The following is a 14,836-nucleotide window of genomic DNA, read 5'->3' as shown; positions in this document are numbered from 1 at the left end:
CTAACATTTTTTTGACGCTTAACATTAACCAGGACTAAATTGAAAAAAAAATGTATAAAAACTCAATTGAAAAGAAAAAAATATAGGAACCTAATTGAAAATTTGGTGAAATTATAGGGACCTGCAGAATAATTAAACTTTTAATTTTTTATATATTAACAATATAAAATACTTTATGGTCAATAGAACTTTAAAAGGTTTCAATAAAAAATTACTTAAAAATTATCATAATTATTACCTATCAAAATATTTTTTTAATATTAAGAGGTTAGAAAGTTAGTTCATGGTAGATTGAAGATAAACACAAAGATGTTATTCCTTAAAGTGGATGATAGTACAAAAAGAAATTATGCTTTATTAAACCCCCTAACCCCAAAATATAGGATGGTTGGTGTCTCTTGTGAATTTGGATATTAATTCTAAAATTTTTGTGTTATGTGGGTGTATGGTTATTAAAGTGTATACTACAAAGATTTAAAGAGTGTATTTTAACACATTTGAACTTAACATTAGTTGAAATCTTTTGAATACTTTACTAATGAAAACAATTCTCAACGTTTTTCTTTTGGTAGTTTTCTTTTTAAGTTTCTTTAAATTTGAATGATTCGGAGAATTATTGTATTTGTTTTTATTTTTATTTTAAACATAGTTCTATATAAATAAAAAAATTGTGAACTATAAACATTTATATATTGAAAAGTGATGTTTATGCATAAAAATAAAATTAAGTGAATTGATCAATTTTCGTTACAGATATGTACAAATTGATTTTTCTTTTTTTTTTCAGTTTAACTGTGTACTCTTATATTTTAGCGGGTAAAAATTTTTATTTGAATATAGTGGTGGTTGAATTTTGTTCTTTGCTCATTATTTAGTGATTAGAATCATGTGTCAATGTATATTTTGAAAAAATTATTTATACATCATTATCTTATTATTATGAACGTGATGAATTTTTTAACATGAATGACGGACAAAATTTGTTTTTTAATCCTTATATGAAAATCTTGTTGTTTATTACTTACAATTTAATATAAATATTATATTATACATTCATCACAAAATAAATTAAAAGTATCCAATCATATATAATAAAATACTCACTGTACTCTATCTTTAGTACACATCTTTAATTTATTTTATCCTATCACGGCAATATTACAATACCTTCTTCTTGAATAAAATTTATCTTCAAATTTTACCATTACTCTTGTAGCATATTTAAGTTTGACTACAAATAATAATAATTATGAAACATTAGTACCTATTTTTTGAAGTAAATATTTTATATTATATTTAGTACAATTATTTTTAAAATATGAATTAAATGTATTTTCAAAATATACGATAATTTAATTATGAATAATAAGTCATACAAATAATTTTTTTGATTATTATATATTGTTTAAACTCAACCTAAACAAGCAAAAGAAACTATGATAAATCGTTAAATTACATATTTGGCACCTAACTATTAGAAAACATATTGAAAATTTCAAAAAAAATTAAGTGGAACAGAATTTTAAAAAAATATTAATAAAATATTATTGTATTATCATGCATTTATGGTGCCTATTAGTCTACCTTTTATTTATTTGTTAAATAAGTATAATTATAATAAACATGTAATTAGTTTAGCTAAGATAATTTTTTATATAGATATATATAATAAGAGATATATTTTAAATATTAAAACTTTTATTAGTATTTTTTATTATCGTGGTCTTTAATATAATTTAGTGATACATTATTAATAATGTTTGTTAATTTATTCTTTCATTTAAGTGATGGTATATAATAATTTATAAAAATAATTCATATAAAATTTATTTTTAATTTTTAACAAATAATTTTGATATCAAACTTAATATTTTGATGGCAAAAGAAATTAATAGATAACATACATAAACAATATATGTTATAATTATTTAAATGATTAATAGCATAGTAAGTGATGAAAAAAAATCATAAAATAAAAAAAAATAGAAATGTAACTGCCTTTGTAACTTCTCCTAGAAAATCTGAACCCACAAAGTAGCACACTAGGAAGGAGCATAAGAGCCAGTTTATGTATTTACATGTAACTATCATTTTTACATACAGCTCTACTGTACTGCTCGTATAAGTCTTTCATAGTCTTATTACTCTCTTTTCTCTCTTTCTCTCCAAAGATTCTGTAGCTTTCCAAGTCAAGAAAAGGTACGTTAAAAGATTTTGTAGCTTTCAAACTAAGATTTTTTTTGTCATTTTCTGTCTTTATACAGAAAGATTTTTATTTTCACTTAGTAGCATGTATTTTATTTGAACTTTAGCTTAATCATTAACTTGACATTCTCATGTACATAGTAGAGGAGAGTAGTTAATTAAATGCTACACTGATTTTCTATTTTACTATTCCATTACACTAATTCAACTTTACTATCATTTCAGGTTTTAACTTCTGTTTTTCTATTACTATTTTCAATGGCACTGAGTACGTACTTGAATGGAGATGCACTTCAAAATTCATTAATATCAGAAAATTTTACCACCAATTTTCATGAACTAACTACACCAGAAGAACTTACACCTGACCATTATTACCACCAACACAACCAGGAAGGCTTGTTTCCTAACAACTTTTTCTTTGACCCTTATTTTGACCTTAATAATGAATTTTTGTCTTCTCATCAACATGGTCCTGATTGCACTTCTTCTCATAACTCCTTTATCTCACCCAATGATCTATTTCAGACTGAATATTCTAATGTTAACACCCTTCTTTCATGTCCCAAACGCCAAAAGTACTTTCATGAGGATGAAGAACTCCAACTCCCTCCTCCACTCAAGGAGTTTGCATCGCCCAGTCTATTTGATGGGTTTATACTGAATTCATCTTCCTTACCATCAGAAGAAGCAGCATTAGCAGAAGAATTACTATTACCTGCAGCAGTAGCAGTACCTTCATCAGACTTCATGGTTCCTGAAGTTGTACGCAATGGTTTTTGTGTGGGAATTAATAATGAGAGTGAGAAGAAGGACAGCGAGAGAACTATTTCTGCACAGAGCATAGCCGCAAGGGAGAGAAGAAGGAAGATCACAGAGAAGACACAAGAGCTTGGAAAGTTGGTTCCTGGTGGACCAAAGATGAACACAGCTGAGATGCTCCATGCAGCTTCTAGATACGTGAAGTACCTTCAAACTCAAGTTGGTATGCTCCAACTAATGAACACAATTCAGGTAACTGCTTCTATTATTATTATTATTATTATTATTATTATTATTATTATTATTTGTTACGTGCATCCATAGTAGTGTTTTTTTGGATGACTGTAATATTACGATGGTCTGAGGATGAAAATAACGTTTATATATTTTTTAATATATTTTTCTTTTGAATTTTTTGTTTAGATAATTTTTATAATTAAGAATTAGGCCGAAGAAATATTTTGTTTAGAATTAAGTTCTAGATTTAATGTTGCAACTTCATGTACTCTTCTACAGTGCTGCCTTAATTTTTGTTCGTTCCTTTTCTTCATTGTTTAAGGTTGGATTAATTGTGAGTATCCCAAATATTATTTTTGGAGAAATTATTTGTATGTTATTTACTCATGAATTTCTTTTATCACCTCTAATGTTTAAAGTTATTTGAAATCAATGATTAATTACACATTAGATATTAATGGTTTAGAATCTTTTGCTTGTCCCTCACTTGTCCATAATAATTTCTGTTTGAATTTAAAATGTTTTATTTTTTAAACAAAGTAGAATTACCGAAGATTAATTCTACATGAACTCGACATTGCTCCTCAAGAATAAATACATGTTATTATTGCATTCATATGGATAGTTATATGAGATAGACATACAAAGAGAGAGAAAGTGAAACAGAATTTTAAGGAAACAGTTATTCGAATGGGAGGATTTGGTCAACACAACAAGAGAAACTTTAGGAACAAGAATTATAAATTTAGAGAAATAAAAAATAAAAATGAGCTACTTATCTAACTGTTTAACATGTAACTGCCTCTTTTCTATTATTTATTTTGGGTAATTGCAAGAGGGTTTTTAACATTCTTTTCTGAACTATATATTAGAGAAGTGGTCCACCAATTAAAAATAATAATTTTAGCAATTTACTTCATGAGAAGTGCGATTAGAAATAATGGACTGAGCACTTGTGTGTATCCAACACTCTTGCTTTTTTATAAGTTTTAATTGAGTTTGTTCAAACATTTCTGCTTCTCATATTTTGCTATAATAATAATGGTTGCAGAAAGAAGATGAGGTTGCTCCTCCAAGTGAAGATCTATGTGCTCTTGTTACTTCTCCCTTTGTTCAAGAGAAGCTTTATTCTGAGGAACTATGCTTTGTCCCTAAAGACTTTGTTACAACTTTGACAAATCAGCGTGATGTTCGATCAAAGCCTACCATCCTTAAGGATCTTAAAGAGTTGATTGAAACAAACAATTTGCAGAAGAAAGCATAGCAATATTCATTCTTTTCTTATTTATTATTTATTATTAGATGCTAGCACGAGTTGTTTCAGCATACAAACTTCTCTTCTTTTTTTTGTCTGTTGCTTCAGTAGATATATATATGTTGCTCTTTTCTCGAGAGCCTTAGATTTCATTTTATATGGACGGAACAAATTTAATGCGTTTCTTGAATTTTTCTTATTATCAAATGGTGAATTCACCTCATGATCCTGCTCAACACTTATTGTTAACAGTTTACTTTATTATGTTTAATGATCAGGTTAATGTTTTTTTATTAATTTTTAAATAGACTGTACATATTTTTAATGAATGTTACTTTATTTATTATTTATTACCTCTAATAATAGCATGTCATTTTTCAAAGAACACGGAGTCTTTCATTCCTTGTTATACGAATAAATTTTGACCATATATTTTTTTACATTCGTATAAATGGTTTAGATTTATATGAATACTTTATTTTTTTAATTGCCCAATTTACCGTGATATAACATAATTTAAACTCGAAGATTAACTTTAGTATGCTTTTTAAATTTTAAAAAATAGTCATAATTTATGATTTAAAATAACTAATTTTTAATTATTATTAAAAAATATTATACTTTTTTTATGGACCAAATCAGTATTCGGGGAATGCTAATATGGAGAAAGTAAACCATAATTGAAAAACTAATATTTTTTATTAACATAAGATATGTGGATGAAACATTTGGCTAAAAAATGTGATGGGAGAACAAAAAGCAAAAAATAATACAAATACCTCAATTATTTTTTTGAATCTTGTTAATATATATTCTAAAAATACATTTTAAGAGCAACATAAAAAAACATTTTACTTAAAGTTATTGAAAATATTAAAAGCTTAAAAAATTATTATTATATTATACTATTAAAATATATCTTTAAAATACAAAATAGCCACAAAACTTTAATGAAAATTAAAATAAGGAAGTTGAACCTTGTTTGTTGTCAAATATATATACAATTTTGGTCAATTATACGGTACAGAGCTAAATTGATACAGATTTAGGTAATGAAAACTGGCGAAAGTTAGTACACTCCAGGGAGTGCAGCACTCCTTAAAAATTAATCTACTATCAAAAGTTATCAGGTAAATTTAATTTATTTATTATTGTTATTATTTTTTTTTGTCATGGCTGAACAAACAAACCAGCACTAACAAAAAGACTAATTCCTCTGTTACTCTATTATTGTCGATGTGATGTCTTCAAATATTTTCACTGTTTTGTTTGATGGCAGGTGCTTCACTATCGTTTTAGCTAGCTATAGATTTTGACGTTCTTGAACCCACCTATTTCACTTCTACCATAAATGACCATCAAAGTCCGAAAAATTGCTACCATAGAAAAGGAAGACGCATGTCTGTCGCCACTGCTGGTTAGCTAACTCCAAACGCAAAACGGATTCTGTAGAAGAACCCCAGTTTCCATGAAGGCGCATGATTCTCAGATGACGACGCAGTCAAAGCACAATATGCATGGCAGTTACAACAAGTCCATTATCTTTTATTTCAAATTAATACGTAATAGAATGAAAAATTAAAATACAATTATATTTAAACAATTATTTGTATTATTTTTTTATTAATTTATTCAAAAAATAATTAAATTCTGAAGCTAATTGGTATAAAATATTACAGATATAAAACTAAGAAAAATTTTTATTTGTATAAAAATGAGCCTAATAAATAATTATTCTATTTAATATATAATTAAGAGTATTTTTTTTCTTTGCCAACGAATTATAGTTCAAATGACATAATCTCTTTATATTCACCTAAGAATTGGTAAAAAAAAATACTTCTTTCCTTTATTAACTTTTTTAAACATTAATTATTTATTTTACATACAATATAAAAATAAATGAATATAATATTTATTGAGTAGAAGCAATTACACAAAAAAATTTGTTGTCATAGTATTTGAACGAAAGAAAAGAAAATGTTATTTTAAGAAAAAATAATAATATATTTTTAATAATATTCTTAATACAAAATAATAAATTTTAAATATTTTTTAAATAATATATATTAACTAAAATAATATATTATAAATATAGTAAAATAATATATTTCAATAAAAAATTATATAAATATTTTTTTACATGAATTTTTGTTTCGCACAAAAAAAATTATTATATGTTTGTTTGCTTTTTACGTTGTATAAATATTTTTTTAATTAAATTTATATAGTACTAAATCTTTTATCATTCTGTTTATGTTTAATGTTTTAATTTTGTTTCACACAAAATAAAATTATATATATATAATACAAAATTTTTTATCATTGTATTTATATTTAATATTATAATTTTATTTCACATAAAACAAAATTTATTTAAATTTTAATATTTTATATATATATATATAACACAATTTTTTTTATCATTGTGTTTATATTTAATATTATATTTTATTTCACACAAAACAAAATTTATTTCAATTTTAATATTATATACATAATATATATTTAATATTATTTTTTTAAGATTCTAATATATCTTTTTTTGGATTTAGTACATGAATTTTTAACTTATTTTTTATGTATTATTTATTTTAATTCTAAAGTCCAATAACTTTTTTTTGTACAGACATATTATTTTTAATATTTATATACTAATTTTTTATTTGGAACTTCATCCCAATATCTGAGACTTGCCAAAAAAATTTAAAATTTGTAAAAAAAAATTAACCTGATTAACAAGTTACCTTTTTAAATCCAAACCATTCAAATAAAATATAATAAATGAAGAATTTAGATTTAACAAATTCACAAGGTGTGCAGTACTCCATACTTAGCAAGGAGCGTTTAAAGATGAGCCATGAAAACTAGACACGTATTCCGTAGTTAGTTGAGTCGAAACAATGATGTCAGAGGAGTCTAAGAGCAAGTCCAATGCATGAGTCCCAATTTTACTTTTCCTGACACAAGAAGGTCCTAGCCGTTGGAGCAAAAGGAGAGAAGGTCTTCACACGGATTTCTAGAGGAACTAGGCCCTCTAAACAGGGACTTTGAGAAGCCAATAATAACTTGCCAAATGGCAAGTTATTATTTAAATAAATAATTATATAAAATTTTAATTAATTATATTAAATAATTATATTATAATAAATAATTATATTAAATAATTAAATAATAATTAATTTAGTAATAATTATAATAATTATTTATATTAAATAATTATATTTTTATTTAATTAATAATTAAAATAATTAATTAGATTAAATAATTAAATTTTTATTTAATTAATAATTTATATTATTATATTTAATTAGCCGTTGCAAAATTAGCTATTGAAAATTAGCCGTTATTATGTTACCGTTATTATTAATAAATTAATATTTTATTACTCTATATATACCACTTACATACACTTCTATTCTCACACTTTCTACTACTCTTCTTCATCTTCTTCCAAGTTTACGAAATCAAAGTTCTGCTGATATTGTTTTTTGTTTGGAAAAATGGATCCAAACCAACTCAACTCTTTCTTCAATTACTTACAAAACTTTTCTCAAATTCCAAATACCCAACAATCTCAAACCTCAAAATCTCAAGTCCCAAATCAAAACTTCACACTACCGAATACATTTCAAAATCCAAATCCACAAAATTTGTCTAATTTCAATTTTCAAGCTCCTTATAATAATCAATTTTCTATATTCCAACCGCAAAATCAAAATTCACAAACACCACATTTTCCATTTTCATCCATATTTAACCCTTCTATCGAAAATGTTACTCCAACTTCTTTGCCGTTTCCAACTCAATTCAGTGCATCAAGACATAACTCATCTGGTGTTGGTGGCTTTTCTAACCCATCCTCTCAAACTCCTATACAATCTAGTCCAAATTCGCAATATTCAGATTTTGCCAACCCTCGTGGATTAGATGCTATCGACCTCAATGATGATGATATTGAAGATTGGAGGCAAGATAGTATTCAACACTGGCATTGCAAAGAGGATGAGATGCTGACCAGTGCATGGTTAAATGTTTCAACTGACCCTATAGTTGGTACCGATCAAAAGAGGGAAACATTTTGGAGTCGAATTCATAGCTACTGTGTAGAATATTGCTCCGACATGACAAGGGGGTAGTTGCATGTAAGAAACGATGGTATAAGATCAACAAGGCTGTTGCACAATTTGTTGGTTGCTACGATCAAGCTAGTCGAAACATAAGGAGTGGTTCGAACGCTGATGATATAAAGGAGTTGGCTTATAAACTTTATTCCATAAATTATGGTCAAAAATTCACTTTTGAGAGGCATTGGAACATGCTTCGGTTAGAGCAAAAATAGAGAAGCCAACTACCTACACAGAGTGGCGGCTCAAAGAGAATCAAGGTTAGTGCAACTGGAGCATACTCATCCTCATCAAATCCAGAAACACCGTTGGCTAACGAGCCCGATGTGGACTCTCCCGTTCGCCCACAAGGATCAAAGAAGAGCAAGCAAAAAGGTAAGGGAAAAGCACAAATGTCTGAAGATTTTAGCAAAAGAAAATAATCGGTTGTTAAAAAATTATATCTCATGGAAGATATTGAGAATGTTAGAGAAAAGGAACTAATGGATAGGGAAAAAGAAAGAGAAGAGGAGAAGGAACATAGAGGAAAGATTATGGCTATCAAAGAGAATGAGTTACAAATTCAAGCGGCAATGAAAGAACAAGAATTACAAGCTCAAGCGGCAATGAAAGAACAAGAATTACAAACTCAGAGGTATATTAAAGAAATTGAGATAAAAGCAAAAGAAAGGAAAATGGAAAGGATGGCCAAGGAAAGGGAAAGGGAGATGGATATGCAAATACTTAATACTGACACGTTTTCAATGAGTGAAAAATGACGAGCTCTTCATGAGATTGCATGTGAGAAAATAATCGCCAAGTGGTTTACTTAATGGTTCCTTGTATTCGTAGAGTTATGTATTATGTTATTATTTTTATTGCGTATTACTGGTATGTGATGTAGTTTGTTTTATTTATTTCTGATGTAAGTTTTTAAATTAGTCAATATTATTGTGCCCTTATTGTTCATGAAAGTGACCGTTGCAAAACTAGCCGTTAAGTAGCCATTGCAAAACTAGCCGTTAAGGTAGTTATTGCAGGCATACTTATAAATATCAACTATCAATGACTCCGCAACTCTACTTCAACTCTTGTTTCTCACCTCGGAAGAGAACTAAAAATATATTTCTAAATATGGCTAGAAATTTTGATGATATGTTTAATGAGGCTTTGTATGGCAAAAGAAGACGGCAAGATAACACACTCATAGATAATTGGTTCGATGAGTGTTTACTCGAAGATTCAGAAGAAGAAGATATCGATAGAAGTTCTATCCCAATTACTCGTAGATGGATCAACAGAGATCGAGAAGCAGGACATCATCGCCTTTTCCAAGAATACTTTGCAGATGAACCGGTGTATAATGCTGACATTTTCCGACGGAGATTTCGAATGAGAAGACATGTGTTCCTTCGGATAGTAGACGCTCTCTCAAACGTCTATCCGTATTTCCAACAGAGGGTTGATGCAACTGGAAGAAGAGGCTTGTCGCCACTCAAGAAATGTACCGCTGCGATACGGATGTTAGCATATGGCGTAGCAGCTGATGCTGTTGATGATTATGTGCGCATAGGCGAGAGCACTACAATTAAATGCTTGAAAAAATTTGTTGAAGGTGTCATTTCGGTTTTCGAGGATGAATACTTGCGAAAACCCAATCCAAATGACGTACAACGCCTGCTACAAATGGCGGAGAGTCGTGGCTTCCCTAGCATGTCAGGTAGCATTGACTGCATGCATTGGCAATGAAAAAATTGTCCGAAGGCGTGAAAAGGTATGTACATGAGTGGTTATCGTGGGGTTGCAACCATAGTACTTGAGGTTGTAGCATCTTCAGACCTTTGGATATGGAATGCGTTCTTTGGAGTTTCTGGTTCAAATAACGATATCAACATGTTAGATCATTCTCCAGTTGTTCGATGATATTCTAAATGACCGTGCTCTAGAGGTAAATTATACTATTAATGGTAATAATTATACTATGGGATACTATTTAGCAGATGGTATTTATCCTGAATGGGCCACATTTGTCAAATCAATCTCAAAGCCACAAGGGGATAAACGCAAGTTATTTGCACAATACCAAGAAGGGCAAAGAAAAGATGTGGAGCGAGCATTCGGAGTGTTGCAAGTACGCTTTGCAATTATACGTGGTCCAGCTCATTTTTGAAAAAAGAAGAAGCTTGCCAACATAATGAGAGCTTATATTATATTGCATAATATGATTGTTGAGGATGAAAGAGACACTTATACAGGAAATTTTGCTCAAGGCTTAGAGTATGATGATGTCGAAAATGGCTTATCACAACCTCAGCTAGGAGAAGAAGATTTTGCACCATACTATCAATTTCTCCAAAAAAATGTCTAACTTCGAAATACGCAGCAGTATAGACAATTGAAAGAGGACTTGATTGAACACATATGACAATTTCACAATGCTTATCGTCAACTATAGAGCTTAATTATGTTTTTCTTTGTATTAAGTAATTTTACAAATTAGTGTAACCCCGAATTATATATTGTGTATTATTGTTATATATGAATTTATTTAATATTAATATCTTTTAATAGTGAATTATTTTTAAATTTAAAAATTTAAATTACATTATTAAAAAAATTAATTATATTAATTTTAAATATTTTAATTAATTAATTAAGTAGGACCACAACAGAGACTAAAGTTAGTTCCTTCTAATGAAGAATAGAGAGATACTTTGAGTTTCTATTTACTATTTATAATGCAAAAACTGATGTAGAGTTACTTTTTATGACAGGTAGGCTATAAACAAGAACTGAAATGAATTTTCTACTGGAAATAATCTAACAAGTGCGACGTTGAGCCTTGTTTGGTAAGTATTGTTATGGAGTGAATACGATAAAGGTGTGGGAGTTAGTGAGTTACTACACGCATCTTGGATTAGTCCTGCATGGTATGGGGCTTTATGTTGGGTTAATTGTAGGCCTTTTACAATTTGATGTTGGCCACCAAAAACTAATATTTCAGTCCAATATTAGAATACAAGAATATGAGTAAACTTTATTTATTTATATATTTTATTCCGAATGAAACATGAATTTTTTTTTGCATGTAAAGTAATTTGTTATTGGTTAATGAGTTATAGCTCAAATAGTATAATCTTTTCATACTCATCTAAAAGATTGTGGATTCGAGTCTTTCTATCTTTGGCTAAAAAAAATAATTTGTTATTAGATAATAGATTAGAAATATTTTTATTAAGACGAATGGATTAAAAATTGAATAGACCTTTATTTATTTATTTTTTATTATTATTATTATTATTATTATTATTATTATTATTATTATTATTATTATTTGTAGTGAGATTTATGTTATAAAATTTATTGATATTAAACAATTAATCCAATATGAATGGATGCATGATGATGAGATGAAAATTTGTTTTTTTTTTTTAAATCAACTTTGAGGTAATGGGATGCCATTGCGCTCAAATATTTTTTAAATATCGGTTACTCTTTTTATTGATGTATATCAATTTGTTAAATTAGTATCTTTTATGGCTGTAAATATTTTACAAAGTCATGCTTGTTGAGTTCAACTACTATTATAGTCACGTTGTCTTTTTATTACAGTACTTTTGTGAATCATCCTTCATTATATATATTTATAAAAAAGCATAAATTCTATTTAAATTTGATAATTAATATTTAAATTTACACCTCTAATAAAACAATATTTTTATCATTTATTAATTAATAATAAAAATATTTTAGTAAACATGATGATATATATTTTTTTAAAAAAAACATTAACGTATTTATTTTTTTGTATACCATAATACTTAGATTTTTTATTTTTATAAATTAAATAAATGTAATAATTACCAAAATAAATAATTTTAAAAATATTTACCGAAATAAATACCTCTCTCTTATCTTATTTATACTATGAACGAGATAATTTTGCATGTATCTCGTTGAGATAAGACAGATGTATGCGACATGTATTTATCTCGTTTACACTGTAAACGAAATTTATGTATTTTTTTTAACTTTAAAAATAATAAAAAATATTAATAATATCAATAATCCAAAATTTTGCCATGCAATTAGTACATAAAAAGTTAGTAAAAAAAATTAAAATGGATATATTTGATCAATTTTAGTCTATTTTAAATGATAGAAATTAACACGTTTACTTGGAAACCATTTGTAACTACCCATTACTATTTACACCTGTCTTTAATGGGCAGTAACTACCTATTACTAGTTATCCATTATCATTTACACGTGATTTATTTAATGGGTATTAACTACCCACTATTAATACGGTTACCTCTTTTCTAATTACCCATTGTTTAAAAATTTAAAATATAATTTAAATACACGTGATTTATTTAATGACTCATGTATTCCCATGCAACAAACAAAAAAAGTAGGTGAATTACTGCTAATTAAATAAATCACGTGTAAATAGTAATGAGTAGTTACTGCCCATTAAATAACTTACGTGTAAATGGAACGGGTAACTAGAAATAGGTAGTTACTGCCCATTAAATAAACCACGTATAAATAAGAATGGGTAGTTACAAATGGTTTTCAAATAAACGTATAAATCCCTATCATTTAAAATGGATTAAAATTGATTAAATATATTCATTTTAATCTCTTCTACTAACCTTTTTATGTACTAATTGCATGGTAAAAGTTTGAATTATTGATATTATTAATATTTTTTACTATTTTCAATTTTTTTTTTAAAAAATACATATATCTTGTTTACACAGTAAACGAGATAAACACGTATCACATGCATCTGTCTTATCTCGTTTACACTGTAAATGAGATACATGCAAAATTATTTTGTGTACGGTGTAAACGAGATAAAAAAGAAGTATTTATTTCGATAAATATTTTTAAAATTTTTTATTTTAGTAATTATTATATTTATTTAATTTATAAAAATAAAAAATCCCATATTACTTAGGTTAATTATGACTGTACTAAGTTATTTGTTTTTTGTGAAATATACAATGTATAATTGCTGTACCGCTACAAATGTTTTAAGTTTGAACTATAACCACATAAATAGATTTTTCTTTACAATATATATTAGTCTCTAATCCTTTTCTGTTTTCTGTAAATTCTTGACATTGTATAATATTATAATAATCATTCTAAAATAATAATTAAGTTTTGACCTTTCATCTCTCATAAAATAAAAAGTAAATTAATCTTTAATCATTTTTAAATAAGTGATAAATTAATTATTTATTTTTTTTAAAAATAGTCTTATTAAAAAATCAGCATCATAATTATTTTTGTTAAACACTAATTTATTCAAAAAAATTATTCAATTCTGACTTCGTAGAGTCGGCTTGCGCGTAAGGTGTCCTCCACTCTCGCCCCGGAGCGCTAAGGGGTTAGAATTTTTGAAACTAGGGTCGTAGGAATGGCACACCAACTTCATCTTGCAATACTGACCAAATTTTGCGATTAGAAGTATAGACGCAGCCAATTCGCAACGCGTATCTTCCGAGAATTGGAGAGTATATCTTCTTTCCTTAGAGACATGAAGGTAGCATGTGAGGCAATGAGCTCTATCAAGATCATCAACCCAATTCGCAACACATTGCATATAAGATATGGCGGAGGTGGTGGTGTGAATGAGGGTGTGTTGACATAAGAGCCTAGCAAAAAAAAATCTCTACGGAATCTTCACATCGACCCATTTTATTTCTTGTAGACACATGATATTAATCTTCCTCCTTGTCATGATATCCATCACCTCTATAGATTTTCCTGTTAGAGTGCCTATATTCCATGTCCAAAATCTCAACTTTCTTTCGTTTCGACCTTTACCTTTACTTGTTTCTTTGTGAAATAACTTATTTACCCTCATTCGTTCACGAAAACGCGATAACCCTTATGTTGGGAATAAGTAGTATGACCACAATCCAATCAATTATGTATCAAATAATTTGTTATTGTTATTATATTAAAATGTTAATATAATAAGGTCCATGATTAAATTTGGAGATTTATCATTGTGATAGTGATCATAATATTGAGATATAAAGCTTTTATAATTTAATCTAAATTATTCTTGGTCATAGGATTATTAAAAAGGACATTAATAATCCGGAAAGATCAATATATATATAATGGTCTTCATTAGATAAAGATTAATAGATCTCATTTATTAAATTATATATATATATATATATATATATATATATATATATATATATATATATATATATATATATATATATATATATGGTGCATATAG

The 14,836-nt window shown here is 27.3% G+C and overlaps 1 protein-coding gene across 1 annotated transcript; it reads left to right on the top strand.

Moving 5' to 3' along the window:
• Positions 1 to 2,463: 2,463 nt before the first annotated feature.
• LOC112701584 (transcription factor bHLH53-like) lies at positions 2,464 to 4,468 on the top strand. The gene is made up of 2 exons (XM_025752326.1): positions 2,464 to 3,219; positions 4,256 to 4,468. The coding sequence occupies exons 1-2, from the start codon at positions 2,464 to 2,466 to the stop codon at positions 4,466 to 4,468; spliced, it is 969 nt and encodes a 322-aa protein (XP_025608111.1).
• Positions 4,469 to 14,836: the final 10,368 nt, after the last annotated feature.

The sequence above is a fragment of the Arachis hypogaea genome, chromosome 7, assembly GCF_003086295.3.
Source record: "Arachis hypogaea cultivar Tifrunner chromosome 7, arahy.Tifrunner.gnm2.J5K5, whole genome shotgun sequence".
NCBI classification, from domain to species: domain Eukaryota; kingdom Viridiplantae; phylum Streptophyta; class Magnoliopsida; order Fabales; family Fabaceae; genus Arachis; species Arachis hypogaea.
This window is presented reverse-complemented; position numbering and strand designations above follow the sequence as displayed.